The 23,709-nt window shown below is 61.7% G+C and overlaps 10 protein-coding genes across 10 annotated transcripts in view; 2 read left to right on the forward strand and 8 right to left on the reverse strand.

Annotated features, from left to right (window-relative positions):
* The window catches only part of F751_3814 (Transcription factor E2F7), a gene marked incomplete at both ends in the record, with an annotated part of 3,660 nt that extends 2,211 nt beyond the window's left edge, over positions 1-1,449 (reverse strand). Inside the window, 2 exons of the mRNA XM_011403016.1 lie at positions 344-937; positions 1,339-1,449. Coding sequence (XP_011401318.1) covers positions 344-937; positions 1,339-1,449 — 705 coding nt within the window. The remainder of the gene's footprint in view (positions 1-343; positions 938-1,338) is intronic.
* Positions 1,450-2,068: 619 nt separating this feature from the next.
* On the reverse strand, positions 2,069-4,232 carry F751_3815 (Developmentally-regulated GTP-binding protein 1; the record flags this gene model as incomplete). Its single annotated transcript, XM_011403017.1, has 7 exons — positions 2,069-2,278; positions 2,569-2,709; positions 2,812-2,957; positions 3,100-3,210; positions 3,391-3,619; positions 3,870-4,046; positions 4,140-4,232. The coding sequence occupies 7 exons, from the start codon at positions 4,230-4,232 to the stop codon at positions 2,069-2,071; spliced, it is 1,107 nt and encodes a 368-aa protein (XP_011401319.1).
* Positions 4,233-4,702: 470 nt separating this feature from the next.
* On the forward strand, positions 4,703-5,781 carry F751_3816 (Splicing factor 3A subunit 2; the record flags this gene model as incomplete). Its single annotated transcript, XM_011403018.1, has 3 exons — positions 4,703-4,762; positions 4,869-4,961; positions 5,569-5,781. The coding sequence occupies 3 exons, from the start codon at positions 4,703-4,705 to the stop codon at positions 5,779-5,781; spliced, it is 366 nt and encodes a 121-aa protein (XP_011401320.1).
* A 542-nt stretch (positions 5,782-6,323) lies between these two features.
* Positions 6,324-7,481, reverse strand: F751_3817 (Coiled-coil domain-containing protein 25; the record flags this gene model as incomplete). The annotated part of the gene is made up of 4 exons (XM_011403019.1): positions 6,324-6,338; positions 6,497-6,640; positions 6,845-7,279; positions 7,419-7,481. 4 exons carry the CDS (start codon positions 7,479-7,481, stop codon positions 6,324-6,326), a joined length of 657 nt encoding a protein of 218 aa, XP_011401321.1.
* Positions 7,482-13,477: 5,996 nt separating this feature from the next.
* On the forward strand, positions 13,478-15,599 carry F751_3818 (Cysteine desulfurase 2, chloroplastic; the record flags this gene model as incomplete). The annotated part of the gene is made up of 5 exons (XM_011403020.1): positions 13,478-13,588; positions 13,694-14,148; positions 14,413-14,670; positions 14,898-15,126; positions 15,309-15,599. The coding sequence occupies 5 exons, from the start codon at positions 13,478-13,480 to the stop codon at positions 15,597-15,599; spliced, it is 1,344 nt and encodes a 447-aa protein (XP_011401322.1).
* Positions 14,992-15,291, reverse strand: F751_3819 (hypothetical protein; the record flags this gene model as incomplete). Its single annotated transcript, XM_011403021.1, has 1 exon — positions 14,992-15,291. The coding sequence occupies one exon, from the start codon at positions 15,289-15,291 to the stop codon at positions 14,992-14,994; it is 300 nt and encodes a 99-aa protein (XP_011401323.1).
* A 132-nt stretch (positions 15,600-15,731) lies between the features above and the next one.
* On the reverse strand, positions 15,732-19,136 carry F751_3820 (Peptidyl-prolyl cis-trans isomerase PASTICCINO1; the record flags this gene model as incomplete). The annotated part of the gene is made up of 14 exons (XM_011403022.1): positions 15,732-15,945; positions 16,152-16,237; positions 16,318-16,449; positions 16,599-16,742; positions 16,975-16,989; positions 17,128-17,233; positions 17,335-17,447; positions 17,539-17,693; positions 17,868-17,949; positions 18,090-18,203; positions 18,317-18,399; positions 18,563-18,704; positions 18,797-18,881; positions 19,021-19,136. The coding sequence occupies 14 exons, from the start codon at positions 19,134-19,136 to the stop codon at positions 15,732-15,734; spliced, it is 1,587 nt and encodes a 528-aa protein (XP_011401324.1).
* A 282-nt stretch (positions 19,137-19,418) lies between these two features.
* Positions 19,419-20,427, reverse strand: F751_3821 (Heme-binding protein 2; the record flags this gene model as incomplete). Its single annotated transcript, XM_011403023.1, has 5 exons — positions 19,419-19,520; positions 19,614-19,708; positions 19,820-19,913; positions 20,049-20,198; positions 20,338-20,427. The coding sequence occupies 5 exons, from the start codon at positions 20,425-20,427 to the stop codon at positions 19,419-19,421; spliced, it is 531 nt and encodes a 176-aa protein (XP_011401325.1).
* Positions 20,428-21,369: 942 nt separating this feature from the next.
* On the reverse strand, positions 21,370-21,839 carry F751_3822 (GTPase Era; the record flags this gene model as incomplete). Its single annotated transcript, XM_011403024.1, has 2 exons — positions 21,370-21,596; positions 21,764-21,839. 2 exons carry the CDS (start codon positions 21,837-21,839, stop codon positions 21,370-21,372), a joined length of 303 nt encoding a protein of 100 aa, XP_011401326.1.
* Positions 21,840-22,321: 482 nt separating this feature from the next.
* F751_3823 (GTP-binding protein ERG) lies at positions 22,322-23,202 on the reverse strand (the record flags this gene model as incomplete). Its single annotated transcript, XM_011403025.1, has 3 exons — positions 22,322-22,355; positions 22,760-22,872; positions 22,978-23,202. The coding sequence occupies 3 exons, from the start codon at positions 23,200-23,202 to the stop codon at positions 22,322-22,324; spliced, it is 372 nt and encodes a 123-aa protein (XP_011401327.1).
* Between the last annotated feature and the right edge of the window lie 507 nt (positions 23,203-23,709).

The following is a 23,709-nucleotide window of genomic DNA, read 5'->3' on the forward strand; positions in this document are numbered from 1 at the left end:
CCTCGGCCCCAGGCGCCAGGCGCGGCCGCTTGGCGTCGGGGGCCGCAGCGTCGCCCGGCCCCTGCGCCCCGGCCTCCGCGCTCGCGCGCGTCGCCGGACCCCCCCCGGCCTCCACGCCCGGCGCGCGCGCCGCCTCCTCCAGCAGCGGCAGGGCGTGGAGGTGGTGCAGGTGGGCCAGCGCCGCGGCGTCCGGCCCGCCGGGGCCCCACAATGCGGCCTGGTAGCCGCGCTGCGCCAGCTGCGCATGCAGCGCGCCCGCAGCGTCGCCGGCCTCCGCCGCGGCGTGCGCTGGCGCGTCGCCGGCGGCCAGCGCCGCGGCGAAGCTGCGCTGCGCGGCGATGACCGCCTCGGGGCCCAGCCACTGGAAGCCGGGGCGCCCCTTCTCGCCCACGTGTGCCTTCTCGATCAGGTGCAGGGCGGAGAGGATGTTGGCGATGTCGTACAGGCGGCGCACCTTGGTCTTGAAGTGCCCCGCGTCCTCGGAGCCGCCCAGCAGCGCGCGTGCCGCCTCGTCCAGCCCCAGCGACTTGGTCTTGGACAGCATGAACATCTGGACGAAGCGCTGGGACAGGCGCGTCATGGACTTCTCCTTGCGCTCGTCCAGCCCCGTCAGCGAGTCGTCGCCACCGGCGCCCACCTCCGCCAGCTCTGCCTCCGCCTGGGCGCGCAGCTCGGCCAGCGACGTCGCCAGGCGTTCCAGCCCGTGCCACGCATACTGGTTCTTCTGCACCTTTTCCACGACCTTGACAGACTCCAGCACGTTCACGATGTCATAGATGCGGCGTCGCTCCACGCCCAGCGACCGCGCGCTGCCGTCCAGGCTAATGACGGTGCCGGGGATGCCGAAGCGGGAGATGAAGTTCTCGCACAGGAGCGACAGCGACTTGGCCTTGCGGCTGTAACCCTCGGGACGCTCCGGGCGGGGGGCGGCAGGAGCCTGGGGAGGGTTGGGGGGAGGTAGGGGGGACGAGTATGTCAGGGTGGTGAGGTGTTAGTGCATCAGGGGCTGGGATTGAGTGCGTCAGGGTTGAAACGAGTATGACAGGGTCAAGGGGAGTGCGACAGGGGTGAGATGTGGGCATGAAGGAGGGTCCTGGCCAGTCACGGATGGGGTGTGGCGGCGCTGCTCGGACAACCAGTCATCTACGAAGGACTGCTGGGGGTGGCCGCCACATGCGATAGTGTCATGCAGGCAACCACAAAACACTTGAGCCTGCCCCTGCATCCAGCCTGGGGTGGCCTGTCCTGACGAGACGCAGAGAGGAGGACGCGGTGGGCCATGGCAGCATGGCTACCCCGCAAAATACCCCTCCAGCACGAAGGTCGTGTATGACTCACCGGAGACCCACCGCCCTCGATGGACGCACGCAGCGCCTTCTTCATCTTGGGCCCCTTCAGTGGGGGACCTTGGGCTGGCCCCGGCTCCTGCAACTGGGGAGCTTCCTCCATCTCCACGCCCAACAGTCAAGGGGGGAAAGGCCGCGGTGGAATGGGGTGGTCGAGGGTGCCTTGTTGTGGGTGGGGAGGGGTGCGGCGAGGTGTCCAAACCCCTGTTGTTAGTTCCGTGGGGTCACTGGAATTCCGGGCCTGGTTCGCAGGGCAGGCTGGCCTGCATAGCACCCAGATTCCGTCCCTGGGCCCTGGCAAGGGGCGGGAAGGGTTTCGACGGGACCCTGCACGCTCGAGGCTGGCCTTCCTTTTTACGTCTTCCGATCTCGTCTGTGACTTACACGATCAAACCCGAGCTTGGCGCCTTTGTGTTGGCGCCCTTTTCCCGGCGCGAACAGGAGTCTGTGGTCTGGTCCCCGGGTCTAGCAGTTGCTGCCCTTCCCTTTCTCGAGCTGATCTCGCTTGTATAGCAATGGGAATTGGAAGGCTCTGTGGAGCATGCCAGCACATTCGCGCTATCATTGAATCGTTCAAGCACTAGATTTGAACATGAATCATGCTTGATCCCATTTTACGAGCCGCTTTGCACTGTGTTCGGTGAAACAGTCCTCTGCCAGTGGCGCCAGACACCAATCCGTTGCTGATACCCCCACCCCCAAGGAGGCCTCGCTCATGCTGCTTACACGCGTTTCACAATCTGGACAATGTCCTCGTCCTGCAGAATGTGCTCCTTCCCCACCTTCTGCGGCCGGTGCTTGACGCTGGAGCCCCAGACCAGGGAATACTTGAACTGCTTGATGATGGCCTTGTGCAGGCGGTTGCAGAAGTGTTCCACGCTACTGTGCGCCGCTGGGAGAATGACGGGGTCGTTGTAGTCCGGAAGCTTGCCCTGTGTCACGGTAGATGAGGGTGTGGGCACAGGCTTCGATTATATGGAGGACCGAACACTGGCGGAACCAAGGGAACAGAATAGTTGCGGCATGGAGAACGCCCAATGCCTCCACTGGGCAGGCCCCACAAGCCATCCACTGGCCAGACGTCCTTCCTGCCAGCCTCTTACTGCGCTGAGACCATCCCCACCGGTCTCTCACGACGCCTGGTTGGATCTGCCTCATCCCCACATCAAACCTGGTTGCGCTGCCATCCCTACACACCACGCCCAACCCTCCCCCAGCACACCTTGGGCTTGGTGTAGATTCGGAGGAGGTCCAGGTACTCCCAGATCATCTCAACCAGGCCGTCCAGATTCCACTCGTGGTAGGCGCACACCGGGCAGTAGTGGGGCAGTCGATCCAGGACATTGAGCTCCTCCAGGGTGATCTGGGAGGGAGATACGCGGGAGACTACTGATATTCCAGACCTGGGAACAGACTCGGGCGGTGACCCACCAGGCATCAACCCATCCCCCCCAATCCGGCAAACCTGATCGATCTTGTTGATGACGTAAATGCAGGGCACGTATATTCGGTTGCCCTCGATCACATCCACTAGGTCATCCACGTCGTAGTCGCCCTTGAGGTGGACGTCGGCGTTGTGGATGCGGTACTCTGCCAGCACCGCCTTGACAGCTGCAGGGGGGGCAGACGGGGCAACCAGAGGGTCGCAGGGCCACACGGCATGGGAGCATATCTTGCCAGGCCCCTTGCACCAGTGACCTGTCGACCGCCGACCTGCTCAGCACCCACAAAAGCTTTCAAGCCCGCGCCTCACCGTCAAGATCAAGAGTTGGGTTGGCGAGGGTCGATGTGAAGGCAATGCCACCCTTGTCCTTCTTCTTGAAGGTAATCTCCGGCGGCTTTTTGTTCAGGCGCAGCCCAAAGCCTGGATAGAAGCGTGAGGGCCCAGGCACCTGAGGGATATAGCTGGCGAGCATCCGACCATGCCTCGCAGTGTCCCACATTGCACAGATGCAGTTGTGCAAGGATTGTGGGACGGGTGGCGTACCCATCCCAAGGATCCCTGCCAGCTGTTTCCCTTGATGGAAGCTGTCGCGACGCCTACCTTCTAGTTCGTGCTCGATGAGCTTCTTATGAGTGATGGGCTTCAGGCAGTCTAGCACGATCAGGATGAGGTTGCAGGTGCGGGCCGTGGCGATGACCTGCCTGCCACGTCCCTTGCCATCCTTGGCCCCCTCAATGATCCCTGGCAGATCCAGCAGCTGGATCTTGGCCCCACGATACCTTATCACCCCGGGCACACAGGTCAGCGTGGTGAACTCATAGGAAGCCACCTGCAGTGTTTGGAGGCACAGGAAGGCTGGGAAGTCATGCCGAGACCATCTACGAGCAGGAGATGAGCAAGAGGTTGCCTCTGACAACATCAGTCGGTCGTGCGACCCGTTCTTCTTCTCCTTCTGGTAACATTCGGATTATCATACACCCTTCACACCAACACCTCGCCCATCTCTGCATCACCATCCCCTGCCCTGGGCACCCCACCGCCACCACCCAATGCAACTGGACTCAGTCAGTCTCTCTCACCTCCGAGAATGTGCCTGTAAGCTTGTTCAACAGCGTGGACTTGCCCACTGATGGGAACCCCACCAGGCCCACTCTTGCGTCCCCAACCTTGTTCACATCAAAGCCATCGCCCTTGCCGCCGCCGCCAGCACCACTTGAAGGCTCCAGCAGCTCTCGTCGAAGCTTGGCGAGCTTGGCCTGTCGAGGGTAGCTCACACGTCACATTACTGGGCTGGAGTGAATGTCGCTGGTGTCATGCACGAACGAGAGTCGTCCACTGTTTGAGCTCACCTTCAGCATGCCCAGGTGCCCCGCCGTGGCCTTGTTCTTCTGGGTCTTGGCCATCTCATCTTCGATATCCTTGATCTTCTGCAGCACACTCATGATTCAATCGATGATGATCGGTGAAGCTGGATGTGGTGTGGGAGTGAAGGTTGGATGTCTCCCCAGCGACGCCGTGCACTGGTTGCGTGGGCCGGCGATAGTTACCCGAGGGATGCAATTGGAATGACGAAGACTATATGAACGCGTTTCTAAATGCGGAATCAGTCGTAATGGTCCCACAGCCTCTGATTGCTGCATGATTTTACGTATCGGCTGGCCTGCTGCTAGGAGGTGCGCCACCGGTGCACGATGGTTTGTCTGTCTCAGTTCAGATCCCCAGGTCTCCCTCTCGAAAATTCATGAATCCTCGGATGCACGCCAGCCATTAGAAAGCTTAGTCCTTGCAGAAATTCCTTTGGGATATCGCTAGCGTGATACCATCCGACGCAGAGTGTTGCTCGTTCTACCGAATTGGAGCTGTCCCGTGCCAACAGGCTGGTCTCGCTGCATAGCGTGGCGCCATGAGTTTCATGGATGCCCGCGAGCATGGCTCTAAGCCAGGCTCCGGTGCAGTATCGGCCAACCAGGAGGTGAGAGGTGATTGCGATACGCTGGAACATGCACGTCGCCACCGCCCTCCTTCCCGGTAGGTTATGGACCCTCAAGTCATCATTCTGCTTGTTTCGTTCTGACCAGGCTGTGGATCGGAGGGAGCGTCTCCGTCGGCTAGCACTTGAGACGATAGACCTTGCCAAGGACCCTTACTACTTCCGCAATCATCTAGGCCAGGTGAGGTTGACGTGCTGTACGAGCCGGTGCATAACTGCACTAGATGAGCATGCGGCTCAGGAAGTTGTTGGGGCTGGAGGGTCAAATGAGAAGTTGTGCATGGCCCTGACGCTCCTGCCTCCGAGCCTGGTGCCCACCCTTCTGCAGATCGAGTGTCGGCTGTGCCACACCCTCCACACCAACGAGGGAAACTACCTGGCTCACACGCAAGGCAAGCGTCATCAGCAGAATCTGGCCAAGCGTGCTGCAAGGGAAGCCGCGGAGCAAGAGATTGCCCCTGCCCCCCAGCGCCGAGTCGCGATTCGGAAAACAGTAAAGATTGGCAGGCCTGGCTATCGTGTGACCAAGGAGTTTGACCCAGAGCTGGGTGCCCGGGCCCTTTTGTTTCAGGTGCAAGGAAGTCTTAGGGCCCAGGCCTTGAGGGAGATCTGATGAGTGCCCCTTAGAGCGCTTGGGCAGGGATTGTGTCATTGGAGGGCGCAGTGGATACAGTTGCATTCCTCGCCACCACGAGCAGGGCTTCCTGCAACCGCGTTCAGTCAGTGCATGCCCAGCGCTATCATCTCCCAGTCCACACCTATATCACATTGCCTGCTACACGCCGCAGATTGAGTACCCGGAGATCGAGGAGGGGTTCAAGCCTCGCCACCGCTTCATGTCTTCATATGAGCAGCGGAAAGAGCCTTGGGACAAGCATTACCAGTACCTACTCTTTGCGGCAGAGCCTTACGAGGTCATTGCCTTCAAGGTGCCGACCCTGGAGGTGGACCGACACCAGACCGACCGCCTGTTCAGTCACTGGTACGAGGAACGATCTTGAAATGGTTGGTGCAGGATCAGCTGGCCATCCGCTGCCGGGAGCACTTTATAGTTGTTCCATTGCCCGACACACATGTCTGCTCCTTGTCTTTGCCATGCACCGTTGTCCTTCAAACCTGAGCACCACTCCACCTCTCCCATGGCATGCAGGGACCCCGACTCCAAGATCTACAGCTTCCAGGTGCCATTCAAGCCCCAGGATGCCTCGGGACAGGTGCAGCAGCAGCCGCCGCAGCAGCAGCAGGCGCCCCAGCCATACGGGCACCTTCCACCCTTCCCCCCCAGACCGCCCATGGGGGGCATGCCTGGCTTCTTCCCTCCCCGGCCCCCGCCAGTTGGGTTCAGGGGGTTTCCTCCACCACCTCCTGGTGGCATGGGTTTCCCGCCCCCACCTGCTCGCATGGTGTGATGTGTGCTTGACACTGCAAGGTGGGCAGTCAGGTGTGGCAACAGGCCATGGCACCCAGGGAGTAAACAGGACAGGGGGAAGCAGGGAAGCAAATGGGTCCCATGATGAGAGACCACTGAAGCACAAGCTGTGGTCTACATGAAGTTGTCCTGTGGCAAGCGGAGTGGGGCGGGGTGGGATGTGGGTGAGTGCAGGGGCTCATCTTGGGCTGGTCCAGCTGGGGTGTCGCAGACAAGCAAGCAGCTCGCTGCAGGCTTGAGAGGCGTCTCCTGTTCCCCTACCGGCATGACCACTCGACCATCCTCACCTCATAGTCTTCAACATTCTCATACGTCTGGGCCATATCTTTGCTGGTCTTCATGTTTTCCTCAAGCATGATGGCGTCGTAGGATCTCCGCGCCTTTTCCTCCTGCTGCTGCTTCTTCAGCGCCTTTTCTCTGCTCTCCTCCTCCTGAGCAGGGCAACCAGGTGGCGAGATTGACAGCCTGAGCGGGCATGCTGCATACAGCTACCGTACAGCGCATTGCCTGGTCAGGCAAGGAGGAGGATCATGCAGAGACGCTGCCCAATGCAGAAGCCTTGGGCAGCGTCTCAGAACATCCCTTCCACATCAATGCCCGTCCCTTGCTTAGGCTTCACAGAAACGCATCCATACCTGTAGTCGCGCCTTTTCCTTTCCCCTCTGTTCTCGGTCATACGCGGCCCGTTCAGCTTCGAGGTCTACGTGCCGCTCCTCCTTGGTGCGGTTCAAACGGTTGACGATCTCGTTAATACGCTTCAGGATGGGCACCCGGATCACCGCACTCTGGTGGTGGAAGCCCACCTGCCCAACGTCCATGCCGGCCGTCTTCCTCAGGTTGCTGGCGGGGGTGTACACCACATGCAGATTGTTCTGCTTGTTCCCCTGAATGGAGTTGGCCTTCACCAGTTGCAGGCAGTCCTCCAGGGTGTCGGGGGGGATGTCCTGGATGGCCACGCCCTCGGGGAGGCGCAGGTACACGTGGGCAGAAGACAGGCTGTCCACGTGAAACCAAACGTCCATGGGGAGAGAGTGCCTGATCAGGTGCTCGTTCTCGAATTTGTCGGCGCCCTGGGTGAATGGGGAGGGGTAGACCGGAGTAGGATGGCATGCATGCGGACATCGACCCGTGTAGTCAGGGAATGCATGAGTACCATGCACCCTGATACCAGCAGCATTGACTGAGACTCCAATCACGCAGCTAGATCACCATGTAGATGAGGTAGTCATCCTTGCCAGGGCCGTATCCCCGCGGCTGGAAGTAGAAGACCATGGCAACCGGCCGGGGGTGTTTGGCCGCCTCCCCTCGTAGGCAGCAGAGAAATCAAGTCTTGATATGCTCTGTATCGACACCCATGTAGATGCGTGTTCCTTCAGCGGGCCACAATGCCGTGACCTTTCATTCATTGGGACGACCGTACACTGTAGACGGGATCGGAAATCGCGCGCGCAAAAATTAAGTGATCTGAGGTCGCACTCGAAATGCATATCAACACCCTTGACAGCAGATGTCCAATCAATTCACTGGGATGAAAATATGATATACACATGGAACGTGATAGCAGTCTGCAGGGGTGCCCCAGGGCACCGAGCTTGTTGCTGCGATTGTACCCCAGCCAGCCGCTGCTCACACTCCGGGACCTTCTGATCCGACTCTCGCAAGCCTCGCCCCAGGCCAATTCCCTTTGCGATACCCTTGCGAAGGCTTATGATCCAAATGAATACGTACGTGGTCTGCTGTCCTCAACATGGTGCTTGGTGGGTCCGGGTGCTCCGGACCTTGGGCCCGACTTTGGCTTGGCGCAGTTCTCGAGCCAGGAACAGGTACGAAAACAGTCAACCAGGGAGATGAGTGCTCGGAATAGCATACCGTTAGTAAGGATGGCATCCTATGTGCAGCATTGTGCCTGTCGTTTTGCCCCTGGTATTACAGACTTGATACAATGACAGTCCCTTGCGATGTGCTCATCTGCTCCCTCGGCAGCCCATTTGCCATATGGCCCTCGCCTTACCCAGACTCGATCTCGACGACCCACGTGGGGCAGGTGGTGCGTCTGGCGGTGGGCCGGCTGCTGCTCTCGCCCAACACCCGCGCCAACGTGCTCTGCGCCGGAGCCAAGGCGGAGGCCCCTGGCCGGGCCAGCCTGGGCAGTCTCGGCCTCGGCCTGGCCTCGGAGCCCTGGCGGCTGCTGCTTAGTCGCATCGGGGACACCCTGATGCTCTACCTCCTGCTGCACTGCAGCATGTGGAGCCGGGTTCCCAACGGCACGGTGGTGCAGCTGACGGGCCCCCCTATGGCACGAATTGCCAGGGCCAGCGTGTTTGGCCGGAGGCCCGAGGCCGCAAGGGCGCCGGGCGCACCCGCCAGCGCGAAGCTGGAGCCAGGTCAGCAGGTTGAGCACCCACTTGGCACCGGCCAGGCGACAGCGCCGTGTCAGGCAGCAGCGCCTCAACAAGCAGCAGCGCCCCAACAAGCACCAGCGCCTCAACAAGCATCGGCGCCCCAACAGACGATGGCTGCCTCCCAGGACAGTACCACCTACCTGCTGGGACCCACTGGGATAGAGCAGGTTTGCGGCAGGAGACCGGCCGCCCCGTCCAGGCGACCATCCAGCTGGAGACGAAGAAGGGAGGCCATTCGCAGGGCAGCTGCAGCGTCGAACGGCTCCTTTGACATCCCTCCCACCCAGGAGGTCCTCCCGGCCGAGTGCCAGGAAGGGCCCGAGGGTCCCTGCGGCCCTCAGCTTGGCTTCGCAGGCTCCCGGCCACAGCATGCGCAGCAAGCCCGTGCATCGCCCTTCCAGCCCGCACAGCGCCTGGCGGCCATGCAGCTGCCCCGACAGCTCATCTTCTACAGCGCCACCTTCTCGGGGCGGGCCGGGCTGCCCTCACAGCGTACGTCCAGGGTTGTTGTGTTTTTGTGGGTTCAGGATGACAAGTGGCTGCGGCGGGTAAGCTTTCATCCCTACCAATGTCGGGCACCAATCAGGTGATTACAAGTCGTCATGCCCCCACCAATCCACCACGCAGATGTCCTGAGGCAGCTGAGCAAGCAGCCCAAGAAAGGGCGCCACCTGTACTCCATCATTTTCCAAGGTCAGCCTTGCACCAGCTACCACAGCCGGCAGCCACCGCCTGCAGTCCCGGCCAGGCTGAGGGGTCGAGTGCCTCAAGCCCAGGCCACCATCGAGAAATTGCTGGCGCGACTTGCAGGTATGACCTGAGGGGCATTGGGGGTTTGGGGAGGGCCAGGAGGACCTGTGCACTGCTAGCATGTTGCTACCCAGATGAGTATGAATCGCCCTGCCGCTGAAGTGGGCAGATGCTCTGGCCGTAGTAGACATACCAAATGTACTCGCCAAGCCCCTCTTGGCCCTGCAAGCCAAACTGCCCCCCAACGCCCTACCCTCTTCCCATCGCAGTGCGGGCATCCAGGTGCCCCTTCGGCGCTTTGCTGGAAGCAATCTGCCCCCTGCCCGCCGCCCTGTGCGCCCCACCCCCCACCGCGCCTGGCCCTACTTCGGTGCGCGCAGCGTGCACAGCGCGCCTGGAGCAGGCCATGGACGCCGTGCACGCCGCCCTGGGCGAGGCCTCTCGCAACGCGGGGCTGCGCGGCGGCAACCCCCGCTCCCTGCTTTCCACCCAGGCGAGCACAGCAGCCTGCCGGGAGGGGCGCCGCGCGCGGCCCCCCCCGCCGCTCCTGACGTCCCCCCACGAGACACCCGGGCCCCCAAAGAGGCCCAGGCTGGGGACTGGCCTCCCCGTCTCGCCCCACGAGGGTCCTTGCAGCGGGGCTCAGAGCCCGGCAGTGGCGCCCACGCCGGAGGCGCCCCCGCCGCCCCCGCCGACCCAGTTCGTCCCGCTGCCCTCCCCCGGGCTGGACCTCACGCTGCGAACGCCGAGCGGCGCAAAGGCGCGCACGGCAGCTGCCGCGCTGCTGCGCACGCCCACGGCGTGCGCGAGACGGTGCTGCCCGCCCCCCCGCCCGCCGCGCCGGCCCGCCTGTCCACCGCTGACGCCTGCGTCTCCCACGCCCGGGTGGCTGCCTTCCTCTGGGCCTGCCTGCGCCGCATCGTGCCGGCCCAGATGCTGGGCCGCGGCCGCACGCTGCGCGCGCTGCGCTCCGCGGTGCGGCGTTTCGTGGGCCTGCGCCGATACGAGGGCATGAGCCTGCATGCAGCGCTGCAGGGCGTCAAGGTCTCCGACTTCCCCTGGCTGGGGGCCTGCCGGCCCGCCAGCGCAGCGTGGGCGGCCAGGCGGCGCCTGGTGAACTGGATTGCCTGGCTTTTCACGCAGCTCGTCATCCCGCTCCTGCGCTGCCACTTCTACGCCACGGAGGGCGACGGCGCGCGCCTCCACGTCTTCTACTTCAGGTGGGAGGAGAGAGGGGGTTTGGGTGCGCAGGGGTTGAAGGGAAGGTGCAGCGGGGGGGGAGTGCATGTCAGGCAGCCCAGGCCAAGAGGAGCAAACACGACGCAGATAGATGTCCGACACCGGTCTCCACCCCCCGGCCCCCTCCCCGGCCGGCCAGGAAACCGGTGTGGGTGAGGCTGCGTCGCACGACGCTGGACGACCTGGTGCGGTCGCAGTACCGGGTGGTACCACGCCTGCATGCCCTGGAGCAGCTGCGGCTGCGGTCCCTGGGCGTGGCGAGGCTGCGCTTCCTGCCCAAGAGAGCGGGTACGAGGCGTGTGGCTTTCTCCTCTGCTTGGGGCTGGTGTGGAGCCGATGGTATTTGGAACGCACTCCTTGGAGGCCAGGCATGGCGGTTTTTGGGGCTCGGGGTGAGGCATAGCAGCAATGTTAGGATGAGCGATTGCATGGTGACAACTCCAGCAAGGATAGTTTTTTCCACCGGGCCGATTGTACGACTTCTCTCCCTCTGTCAAATGTCGCGATACAGGTGTACGTGTCATCACCAACCTAGGCAAGCCCTCCACGGTGGGCTTCAGTGTGCCGCCGCGAGCGGGGGCTCACAGGGACAGGCGTGGCCGGGTCGTGCTCAAGTTCCGATCTGTGAACGAGACGCTGCAGGACGTCTTCCAGGTGAGTTCTTGATGGGAGGGAGGTTGAGGGAGGGGACGTCGCGTGGTGTCTGGAAGGATAGAGAGGGGAATCACGGTCCAAGCACCCTGCGCAAACACCTCCACCCGTCCAGCCCCCTCCATGAAACACTCCGCCATCACAATTCTGTCCAGGTCCTGCGATGTGAGATCGTGCGGCAGCCCTGGGTGCTTGGGGGCTCGGTGTTCGGCATGAACGACACCTACTGCCGCCTGCAGCCTGTCCTTCGACGCTGGCGGGCGGCACGAGTACAGGCCGGCGCGCTGGCCGCGGCAGAGCCGGTGCCCCGCGCCTTCCTGGCCACCATGGACGTCTCCCGCGCCTTTGACAACATGAATGCCGAGGCGGTGGTCCGCCTCGTCGCGGGCCTGCTCACCTCCCAGCGCTACTCCATGGTGCAGTACACCGAGATCACGCCGCGCGCCGGCGGCAGCCTGACCGTCCGCTCGCGCCGCTGCGCTCTGCCGGCAGACGACCCCGCCGGCCCCGGCCCCGGCCCCGGCGCCGGGCACACCCACGTGCTCTGGAGCGGCCTCGGTGCCGGGCGCGGCGTGCAGACCGGCGGCGTTGTGGGCACCGTCACGCGCCAAAGCGTGCTGGCCCTGCTGAGCCAGCACCTGCAATGCAACCTGGTCAGGCTGCGCCGGCGCTGGCACGCGCAGGCACGGGGCGTGCCCCAGGGCTCCACGCTTTCCACCCTCCTCTGCTGCATGTACCTGGCCCACGCCGAGGCCGCCGCGCTGGAGGAGGCGGCGGCGGCCAGGGGGCGACTCACCCTGCTGGCGCGGGCGGCCCGCTGCGAGGGAGGGCCTGCTTCCCAGGCTGCAGAGGCCTCCATCGGGTCGCGGCTGGGAGAGGCGGTGCCGGCGGGGGTGGGGGTGTCAGGGTGTCAAGGCGAGGCAACCTCTGTATCAGGTTCGTGCACCAACAGAGGGACTCCCGTGCTTGCGCGGCGCCCCAGGGACAACACCCCCCTTCCCCCCTGGCCCCCCCTGGCAACCGCGACCCCACCACCCCGGCCCCGCCAGAGCGCCCCTTGCTCCTGCTCCTGCGCCAGATGGACGACTTCCTGCTGCTCAGCAGCGAGGGCGCGGTGGCCGAGGCCTTCGTGGAGCGTCTGGCCGTCGGCTTCCCGGACCTCGGCATCGCGGTGAACTCGCTGAAGACGCGGACCAGCTGGGGCGGCGGCGAGCGACTGGTGCGCAGTCGCTGCGGCGCCGCCTTCCTGCCCTGGTGCGGCCTGCTCCTGAACGTGACCAGCCTGGGGGTCCAGGGCGACTACACCCGCTACCACGGCGACCAGGTGCGCTGGTCGGTCGGCGCGGCGCCCGCGCGCGGCGGCGGCCGCGGCGCGCGCGCGGGCGCGGCCCTCCCCACCAAGACCGTGGGCTTCCTGCGCCCCAAGGCCCACCCCCTGCTCCTGGACGCGCGGTTGAACGGGCGCGAGACGGTGGCCCTCAACATCTTCCAGGCCTTCTGCCTGGCGGCCATGAAGGTGCACGTCTACATCCGCGCTCTGGCCACGCCGCCCGCCCCCGCCCTGCTTGCGCGCGCGGTGGAGGAGGGCATCGCCTTCGTGGTGCGCGCCGCGGGGCCGCGTCGCGTGGCGCCCGTCTTCCCCACCGCGCCGCCCGTGCGCTGCAGCAGCCGCACGCCGCCCGCCCACGTCCGCTTCCTGGGCCTGGCCGCCTTCAGGCGGGTACTGGGCAGGAAGCAGAGCGGGTACGCCGCCCTGCTGGCCTGGATAGACGCCGAGATGGACAGCCCGGGCCTCAGGTCGGCCGCGCAGCTGCTGCAGCCTGTGATCCACCCAGACAGGTCCTCCATCCTGGACGCCATCCTATACTGACATGCTTTGTGGTGCCTCTGTGCTGCCGCGCTGCAGCCAGCTGCAGAGCCATGGCAGCAGGGCTGCATAGTTCCATGAGACAGTTCGTAAGGATCTGCTTGGGTATGCATTTGTAATGATTGGTGGCCCAGCGGAAGCCCCATATGCTAAGGATGTTTTGCCCCTGGATCTTCATTCGCGCATATCCGACTACCTCAGCGCGCTCGCAATCTCGTAGCGGTAAGCGAATGCAAACCAGCACGCAAATGGCGCCGCTGCCCCAACTGCCTGGAACATTCTCATCAATGCATATAAACGCACGCCAACCAAACACATCCAGCTCGTTCCAGTGCCGCTCCTGCGAGCGGTGTCGCGCCATGCTCCACACAGCTCGCGCTCCACCGTCGTCCCAGCAATTCCTCGCCTTCACCAGCCATTCGGTCTCGAGAGCTTCGTCTCATCCAAAGAGGAGATGGGTGGCCCGGCAGGTGAGGAACGCTGTCTCAGCCCGCCTGATCTTAACACGTGCCGGGGCCTGAGTCCCCTGGCCCAACCCCAAGGATCCCCTCCCTTCCCCGGCTCCTACCTTGCAGGCGAGCTCCGCCCCCCCCTCGCTGCAGTCCCAGCAAGCGTCCGGGGAGCTGTGGCGACGTGACTTTCCCATCCTTGACCAGAGCGTTCACGGCCACCGGCTGGTGTACCTGGACAATGGCGCCACCAGCCAGAAGCCTGAGACGGTCATCCGGGCGCTGGATGACTACTACCGCTCCTACAACTCCAACGTGCACCGCGGCGTGCACGCCCTGAGCGCCAGGGCCACCGCTGCGTACGAGTCCGCGCGCGAGAAGGTGGCCGCCTTTGTCGGCGCCGCCTCGTCGCGCGAGATCGTGTTCACGCGCAACGCCAGCGAGGCCATCAACCTGGTGGCGCAGACCTGGGGCACGGCCACGCTGCGGCCGGGGGACGAAATCCTGCTGTCGGTGGCGGAGCACCACAGCAACCTGGTGCCCTGGCAGATGGTCGCTCAGCGCACGGGCGCCGTCCTGAGGTGAGGGGCCTGAGTGGTGGGCGGGGGCTGTTGATGCTTGGAATTCGCCTTTGCCTTTGCTGTCTCCTCTCACTAGTTTGCCCGCCAGACCTGTGCTGTAGGTCGCTTGCTGGGATAGTCCCTTGGGATCGTGCTCGCACACCTTGATGTGTGTGCCACTGGCACCAGGCACGTGTGCTGCCAAGTTCGTCCCATGCCCTCTCAACCCATGTTCAAAGTTTCTGCCCCGACTCTCCCTCTTCCCCTCCTCCCCACCCCCAAAAGGCATGTCCCGCTAACCAAGGACACCGAGGAGCTGGACATGGCCGCCTTCCACGACCTCCTCTCCCCGCGGACGCGCCTGGTGGCGCTAGTCCACGTCTCCAACATGCTCGGCTGCATCGCTCCCGCCGCCGAGATCTGCGAGGCCGCGCACGCCGTGGGCGCGCGGGTCCTCCTGGACTGCTGCCAGTCCGTGCCCAACATGCCCGTGGACGTCGGCCGGCTGGGCGCCGACTGGATCGTCGCCTCAGCGCACAAGATGTGTGGGCCCACGGGCATCGGCTTCCTCTGGGGCAGGCAAGCTGGTTGATTTTGGGGGTGCGAGCGGGGGACCCAAGGCTTGCGGCCGTCCTCAGCGCAGCGACGCACCTCTTTCCTGTGGATGCACCGAGAGTGGGCAGGCATGCTCACCAGGTGCCTAGTCCTGTGTGCTTGCCATGCGACCCAGACCATCCTGAACTATCGCACACTGTCCGACCTTCACCCAGGTACGAGCTGCTGGAGTCCATGCCGCCCTGGATGGGCGGCGGCGAGATGATCCAGGACGTGTTCCTGGACCGGTCGACGTACGCTGCGCCGCCCTCACGCTTCGAGGCGGGCACGCCCGCCATCGCGGAGGCGATTGGCCTGGGCGCAGCCTGCGACTACCTCACAACTCTTGGCATGCACCGCGTCGACGCCTATGAGCGGGAGCTGGGCGCGCACCTCCACGAACAGGTGTGAGGGAGGGGGGGGGGGGAAGGGGGGCGGGCGGCGGCGCAGGCTTCTAGGAGAAATGGGTGGGTGGGCGTTCTCTTGTCTCTTCATATTGATACATGGACTCGGCACGTGGCATTCCCTCATGTGCTGACATATGCACTCCAGAATCCCACCGCTCTGCATCTGTCCACCCTCTGCAGCTGCAGGCTGTTCCCGGGGTCCGGATCTATGGGCCCGGGCCCGAAGAGGGCGTGGGGCGGGCAGCGCTGGCTTCCTTCAACGTGGATGGCATCCACCCCACCGACATCTCCACCATCCTGGACCAGTCTGGTGTGGCGGTACGCTCCGGCCACATGTGCACCCAGCCGCTGCATCGAGAACTGGGCATCTCCGCCTCGGTGCGGGCCGCGCCCTACCTTTACAACACAAAGCACGAGGTTGATGTGTTTGTGGAGGCGCTCAAGGAAGCCATATCCTTCTTCACGATGTGATGCTGGGGAGGACCGTCTTGAGGGAGCTCCAGCCGCTGGTGGGCGCGGTTCCCGTCAAGTCGACAGGGCCATGAGTGGGAGCAGGAGACCCGATTCTTGTGCATGCCTGCGCGTCGAGCGAGCAAAGAAGGCTCACTTGAAGAACCTGCCAAAGCCCTTGCGCTGCTTGGCGGCCTGGGCCTTTTCCTGCGAGGCCAGCCGCGCTGTTTCCCTCTTGGCGTCCGGCTCAAGGGAGGCGTCAATGTTGACGGCGGCCTGCAGGTCCTCGCGGGCCGATGCGTACTCCCCCACCAGTGCCAGGGCCGCAGCTCGGCGGAACAGCGCCTTGGCACATGCTGGGTCCACCCTGTAGGGGTAGAGGGGCGGAAAATGGAGAGACCTCGCCAGGGCATGGGCGTGTGAGCGATGAGAACGGTGGCCGGTCAAAGGATGAGAATAGGGAGGTGAGGTTTTATGCCCTCCCTTCTCAGCATGCCACGCTGGTGTATTAGAGGAAGAGTGTGTGCATCCAGAAGGCAGAGATGACCGGTTGCTCTGCCCCCGGCCACTCACTCCAGGGCCTTGTTGCAGTAGTGAATGGCCTCCGCTGCCTCCCGCTGCTTTGTTGCACACAGCGCCAGGTTGAGATAGCAGGAGACCTGCCAGGGTAGATGAAAGTGGCAGGCATTGGGTGGGTGGGCACAAGGCACAAGGGCGGGGCCATGACCGATCAGCAGACAAAATCTCCCCGAGCCCTGCTTGCCTGCAACGTCTGGCTCTGCTCATAGGTCTGGTCGTCTGCATAATCCACAATCCGTTCCACGACCTTGGATGCCTTGAGGTACTTGGCTTTGGCCAGCTTAAGAAGCTCCTAAAAAAGTTAGGGGATGGTGCACACTGGGGCCCACGAGTGGCTGCAGGCACGCCGAGGGCATGAGCCTGCCAGTGTGGTCCCACCATCGCTCTCTCCCGCCCCCCCCCCTCCCTTCCTCAACCCCCAGCAGTCAGCATCCTACTCACCCTCTTGAAGAGCATATTGCCCTGGTCCTTCCACTTGGAGGCCACCGTCAGCCGGCCGGCAGTCGTGGTGTCCTCCCGGATCTGGTCCCGCTCAAAGTGCACCAGCTCCACCTCGAACTCCAGGGTGTCCCCCTCGGTGACTCCCTGCAGCAGCCAAAGTAGGTGTCGTCAGCCGTAGCCTTGGGAGTCCAAAGGAAGGACACGAGACCTTCAGGCTCGGGTTCAAGAGCATTGCCTGGTTGCTGCCCCACTGTGCAGGATGCCCTTCCTAAACATACCACCAGCCACGAACCTGCGGCGCATCGGCACGACCCTGGTATGCATATCGCCAGCTGGACGTCACGAGCGCGACCTCACCCTCCAACATCAATCGCACCGCCATGTCCACCGCCTGGGAACAAGCAAGGGGGAGCGGAGTTGTTGCACCTGGGCTCCCAGGGGTTGAGTAAACCGTGCATGGCAGTCACGATTAATGGTCCTGTCCGCCACCAACACCCTCATCCCTATCACAATTGCGTGGTTGGCTTACGTCTGGCACAGTGGCCATCCCGGTGTCAAACTCGATGGGCCTCTGCGCATCGCCTGCGGAGCGGGTATCAAACACCCAAGCCTCCCCCGTGCCCTGCCTCCTCACACTGAGTCAGACGGGAGGTGGGCGTGAGCATGGCTGACTCGGTGGGGTGCACACTGCTGGCATCGCACCGCAGCCCAGAGATGGAAACCCCCAATAACATACCGCCAGTGGGCCTGGATGAGGCTGTCCTCCACCGGGCAGTCTACCGGGAACACACCCTCGCCCTGTTGCATGATCGTCTTGACCAGCTCCCCGCTCCCAGTCAGGTCCCGGACCTGGAGATTGGCCAGTGGGGGGTGGGGGAAACTGAAATCCAGCTGCACAGCAATCGAACTTGCAGCAAGTGTCGCGACCCCCAGCCTGCACCTGGGTGAAGTCGAGCAGCTCGATGGCAAACTCTGCGCGGCCGCTCCCACTCGCGTCAGGGTCCGGCACCAGGGTCCCACCCGAGGCTGCCTCGTGCGGGCAGGTGACAATGCTCCGCTCGCCTCGCACCATGGAGTGCAGAGCAGCGTCAAGGCCTGGAGTCATTTGTGTGAATGAGGGATCGCTCAGGCATGAGGTTGAGGTTTGCCACTTGTCCAGACGCACACAGCATTGTCCAGACGCCGGCAGCACCCCCCCCCCCTTTCCCCTGACTGCTTCACCTGGGGGAAGCTGCCCAGAGCCGAGCGTAGCCTCCAGGGGCGTCCCACTTTGCATCGTGAAGTAAGTTTGACTGGCACCCAGAGGTCTGTCGTCGCTGGAGGGAGTGGAAGCCCTGAGGTGGAGCTTGACCTGTGCAAGATGGATGATTAGTGGGGTTGGGGGGGGGGAGGTGGAACACCTAACTCCAATCTATCTCTCTTCTCTCCCCTTCTCCTAGGCACGACCCCCCCCTTCCCAAGACCTCCCGGCGCCCCTCCCGCCATGCACACCTTATAAGGAGCCCGGGGGGTCTCAAAGTCCCTCCCCGCCTGCTCCGTGACCTTAAATGTATCCTCGGCTGCCAGCACTGCTCGCACTGTCCTGCCCGGCACCACCTCCACCAGCTGCAAGGGGAGAGTGAGTGCTGTAAATCACACCCTCCACTTCGACTTGCCAGATCTAACCTCAGTCCCCTCACCTCCAACTCCAAGCCTTCACCTCCACCTCCCATGCTCACCTCCACCTCCGCGTGGATGGTGTCCCCCTTGCGAAGCCCAGGAGGTATATCGAGCACCCAGGTCCTGTGCTGATAGGCGTAGCCTGGCTGGATGTCAAGCACAGCTCGCTCCCCCCGCCGCATGCCTACGCGGGTCTCGCTGGCGGGCACACTCAGTCCGGTCGGCAGAGCAGCCGTCTTTGCATGTGCATGCTCGATTCGCTCAAGACCTCGTCGCCCCAGCACCTCTTGCCCCTGCCAGCTCACCTCGCACTGCCAGTTCCAGGCCCTTCAGCAGGTTCTTGGACTTGCCGAGGATGAATGGCTGGGGGTGGCCCTGCCCCCCATCCTCGGGCCTGGTGCTTGTGAGGTATGAGTTCCCCTTGCCGATCCGGAGATGCAGGAAGACCTGTATGGGTGGGTCGGGTGGGTTGGTGGGCGGGTACGAAGCTGCCTGCACAGCGAGACGTTGTCATCATGCCCTTTGCAGAATCCCCTTACCAGATCGTTTGTGGCAGGTACCTCTCCCGATCCCTCGTTCAAGGTGGCCTTTAGGATGGCGCCCTTTGATAAGTCCTCTGCTTGTCTGTTGGATGAGCTTGTCGGCATGTGTCGCTCTGATCAGGTCGAGGTCTTCTGCATAATCCCATTCCCTTCCTACTGAAACCTGTGTGCCCCCCCCCTTAAAATCAAGATTCCGTGCGGGTCTTCCATCCCTTGCTCACTGGAAGTCGGCTTCGTCGTCGATTCCCTTTTCGTCGACATTCGGTTGTAGTTCCAGCGTCTCCCTGTACACCTGCAACTGCAGCAGCGCAAGGCAGGACTGGAATGCGGAGGCCATCGTGTGCAGTCTCGGAGGACTCTCCCCTATTCTGCCTAGGTGGATACTGCGGGACAAGGAAGACGCTGGCTTCAATTAATGAACATATTGTGTAGTCGCATTGCGCTGAGACGCGCTGCATTATCAGGCCTTGTACCCTCGACACAGAGTGTTGAAAGGGTTTGGTACACATTACGTAAGTTTGTGACCTGTGATCCCAAATCCGAGACATGACGAGCAAGATCTTCACACTCGTAGAAATGAACAGTGTGCCGGTCACAAGATCAAAGGTTCAAGCACTCTTCAGGCAGACACAAGGGCGTCATTGTCGGTGGCAAACAGGTGGACCTCATTGTGACGGTTCAGGAGCTTTTGAGGCGCATCATACACAGCCGCCAGCAGTCCCTGCGCCACAGGTGAAATGGGTAGCAGGGTGAAGGTGTGCATGAAACGATATCTCCCAAACCAATCATAACCAAATGAGCCCAACAGCGCAACCAAAGAGCCCTTCCCATTCCGTGCCTTGGGCTCGAAAGACTTCCCCTCCTTGCTCAGCACATCCTGGAGCGCCACAGCCTGCTCCACAATGTTTCCTGTGAGGTAGTTTGCGGCTGGAATTTGATAGTTGCAGCCAGATCCATGCTTTGAAGGTATGATAGTCACCATGCCATCCCCAAATCTGTCCGAGGCAAGGATGCCCTCACCCTCTGAGGCGTAGCCACCGAAGACCCTGACGTAGCGGGTCGTCTCGGGGTAGGTCACAATCTCGAGCTCAGGGTCCGTGGGCTTAGGGATCTCCTGCACCAAAATAAAGGGGTGGAAAATGTCAGTCGGCGGCAACACAGATGCAGCTTGATACTCTCTGGTGCGTACAGTAGCAGGAGGAAATGCATTCTCGATGACTCAGGTGCGGATTATAACCGAACTCCCTACCTCGATGTGGCGAGAGATGAACCATCCAAAGGTGTATGCCTTCTTGGTGCCCTTCCTGTCATCATCCAGCTCGAGGTACGACACGGTGGGGGTGGTGATGTTCAGGTGCGTGCCCTTGTCATTCTGACCCTTGAAGTACTTGAGCAGGCGCTGCAGCGGACAAGGAGGAGGGTTTGAGTTGTGAGGTAAGAGGACCTAGATAGACGCGGTCTGTTGCCAGCACAACAAGGATACATTCTTCCAACCCGATGGGTCACAGAATGCATGCGACTACACACTGATTGCTCACCGTCGTGGCCTTGGGGTAGGCTACGGTGTAGAACGAGTCAGTCACATTGGTGATGACCCACTTCTCTATGTGTTTGTGTTGAGGAGCCATTGGCGTGGGAAACGCGTTCCGGGTTAACTTCAGCATTAACGCTCAAAACCGACACCAGCGACTCTTACCCTCGTCGTATGTTCGCACTTCGTAGTTATCAGTCTCTTTCACCAGCTTGAAGGGGGGGCACTCGGAGTCTCTGCAATAAATAATATAAGTATCGCCAACATGGATTTGACCATCACCTCGTTGATTGAACTAAAGGTGTAAAGCGACGCGAGAATCTGAAGCTGGGGAAGATTCCACATACCCTGCAACAGACGCGCATGGTCCCTAGCAACCTGATCCACTCCACCCATCAAGCAATGCGCCCACCCGCAGAAATCGGGCTGCGTCTGGCTCCCCTGGACGGACAGATCTTCCTTAATGAAGCGAGGCATCGCAAGGCATGCCGGCAACGCCACCGCGAGGATCAGGAGAACAACAGTGCGTGCCGACGACATCGTTGATGGAAATGCGATTGGATTTATGATAATCGCGTGGGTAAAGTCTGGATGCCGTCAAGGTGCCAAGCATCTTTAGTGTCGGCATCGGGTTTGTCCGCCTCGCGCGACATGAAGCTGGGGTGCAGCAGCCAACCAGGTGCCAGCCTCTCAAAGCTTTGGCTGGAACAGCTGGGGCCGGCTGGGTGCGCCATGGAACATGATGTAATATATGGATATTGAATTGTTACTTTCTGAGGATGAACGATGCGATCCACGTTCGTCTGACTCGAAGGGATGCAGGCCGTACAATCATGGCAACACGAATTTTATCCTATTTCCAAGCGATGTCAGCGATCTGACTCGCCGACAATTGAATCATCTCTTCCCATCGAAGACAATGAGCATGGATAACCCTGGCAAAGCAATCTCGACTTGTATCCCCTTATATCGATATACCTCCATTCTCCTGGCCTCTGTACAACAACCAGACGTCGAGTGATCACTGCCAGCACCCTCCTCACTTGCCAACCTTCACGGTGAGGATGAGGTGAACCTTGTGGCCCCACATGCGCTGCAGCTCCATGCGCGCGCTGGTGCCCACGTGCTTGAGTGCGGCACCGTGACTGCCCACCACGATTTTCTTGACGCCCTCATGCGGCACCACAATGATGTGCTCCACGCGCATGGAGCCGTCCCGTAGCGACTTGCAGGACACCGGAACGACTGTCAGCTCGTAGGGCAGTTCTACAGGGATGTCAGAGGACAAAGTGTGTGGTTGGGGAAGCTGTGAGTGGCAAATGTTCATGGGAACGGATAGAGACGCAGTCACTTAAGCCTATGCCATAAGATGCTGCCTCTCTCTTCAGTATTATCAAGGTATACACCCAATCATGCCCGCGCTTCCAACGCACCATCGTAAAATCTCTGGAAAATCTTCTCCCTCACGATCTCGAGGGCGAGGTCTTCTGCGCTGCGATCCGTGGACATTCCTGCCTCCAGAGTCCAACGGCCAGGAGTAGCCTGACTCAGGAGGTACTCCTTCAGGCCTGGAACGCCTCTCCCTGAATGTATCATGGGAGGGGAAGGAGGAGACGTCCCGCACAGCGCCTTGCCATTGCCAGTCCCCATCGGCACCTGATAGAAGTCTGCGCTGTGTCCTCCTGTCCTCCACTCTCATGTTTGCGAAGCCGCTCCAGCTACCACATATTCTCGCCAGCCTCCATCCATAAAACATATCCTCCACCAGCAAGCGCCAGCAAGACACCCTCCTTCGCCTTTCACTCCTTCCTTCACCCCACCTTTCAGTGCGCTGACCCAGAATGTGTCTTGGAAATCGTGCAAGTCTCGGAGAGATCCTGCCAGCGATAACAGGTCTGGCCGTTGCTCTGGTGGCACCATCTCACACTTGTTGAGAACTAAGATGGCAGGCGGGAGGTCCGTCGTGCCGGCGCTGCTGCCAAGGTTGCTGATCAGACGGATGACACGCGGGTCAGGTACTTGGATCTATGTGTGGAATAGTTGGGTCAGGAGGGGGGGTGTATGGTGATAGTATCCTGGTCATACCATACACACATCAGGCAGTCTCATGCGCAACACAACCCATCACAAAGACACGGCAGGCATGCCCGGGCGCATCCACACTGGGTGGACCAGACCACCCCTGCCTACCTGTCTGTGAGCGTCCAGGATGAAGAGTACGAGGTCGCAGCTCGAGGCCGTCCCCCATGCTGACATCACCCTCGTCTCATGCCCAGCCCCTTTTATTTGCCTGCCAAAAGCATGTGTGAATACAGACTAAGATGGGGATGTCACTAGAATCTCTGTGCCCCTTTCCCCTTCGCAGCACAGGCATGCAGCACCAAAGTCAATCGGCCACCACCGCATGACAACCATGTATTCCCACTCACTCTTTACCCACAATGCCAGGGGTGTCATAGAGCACGACCTGACTCGGGCCCTGTGTATATGCTCCCAGCCGGCAGTGATGTGTGGTGTTGGTCTTGGGGGACACGGCTGATACCTGCATGTGTTGTAATTGGGGCTGGCATGGCGTCCAGCAGAACAGGGCTGGGCGGCAATGCCAGCATCTCGTGCACCTCACATCCCGCCATCCCCTCCTCCCTACCTTGGAGCCCACCAGGGCATTGGTCAGCGTCGACTTCCCTGCATTAGGAACCCCCAGGATGCCCACTTGCAGGAGGCGCTGCTGGTCTATCGGCACGTCTCTCGTTTCTAGCCCCACCGACTCCTCCCCCGCCCTGAGGACTTGGGGGAAAGCCGCGGCATAGGCTCGTGGACGGCACGAAGAAAATGCTCGTGTGGTATTAAGTATGAGAGATGACCGGGCCATGCCTATGTGCGACAGAGATGGCATGCATGCCAACTGCATATGGCCGAAGTCCGAGCGTTCCGGCCAAGCGCGCACAGAGACTGGGCGGTCTGCTAACAGCTCACTCGGCACCTAGGTATATGTCAAAACCCTACGATAGTAACAATCTGGAGGGTGGCAGGCTTTTGACCGGCAGAATGCTCTGCTTCGGAGGTCCACTCACGGTGCAGGCATATCCCATGCTTCGAAACAGTAGTACCAAAACTCGGGGCTCCGGCCATTCTCCGCTCACTGCCACTGGCCATGCTGCAGACGGATGACAATTGACCCAAGCTGACATTGCAGCGATACTGAGCCAAGTTTTTACAGAGGCGTGGCCTTGCGCTGACCTGTGTTGACCCCAGACCTTGTAGCAAGCATCCCTGACAACCAGAAAGGACTGGCCTGTCTGTGAAAGGCTTGGCTCCGTCATGTCGGAAGTGGTAAGATTATAACCGGGATCATGTGGTACTATGAGCCTGCTCCGTG

This window comes from Auxenochlorella protothecoides (assembly GCF_000733215.1).
Source record: "Auxenochlorella protothecoides strain 0710 unplaced genomic scaffold scaffold41, whole genome shotgun sequence".
Taxonomy (NCBI): domain Eukaryota; kingdom Viridiplantae; phylum Chlorophyta; class Trebouxiophyceae; order Chlorellales; family Chlorellaceae; genus Auxenochlorella; species Auxenochlorella protothecoides.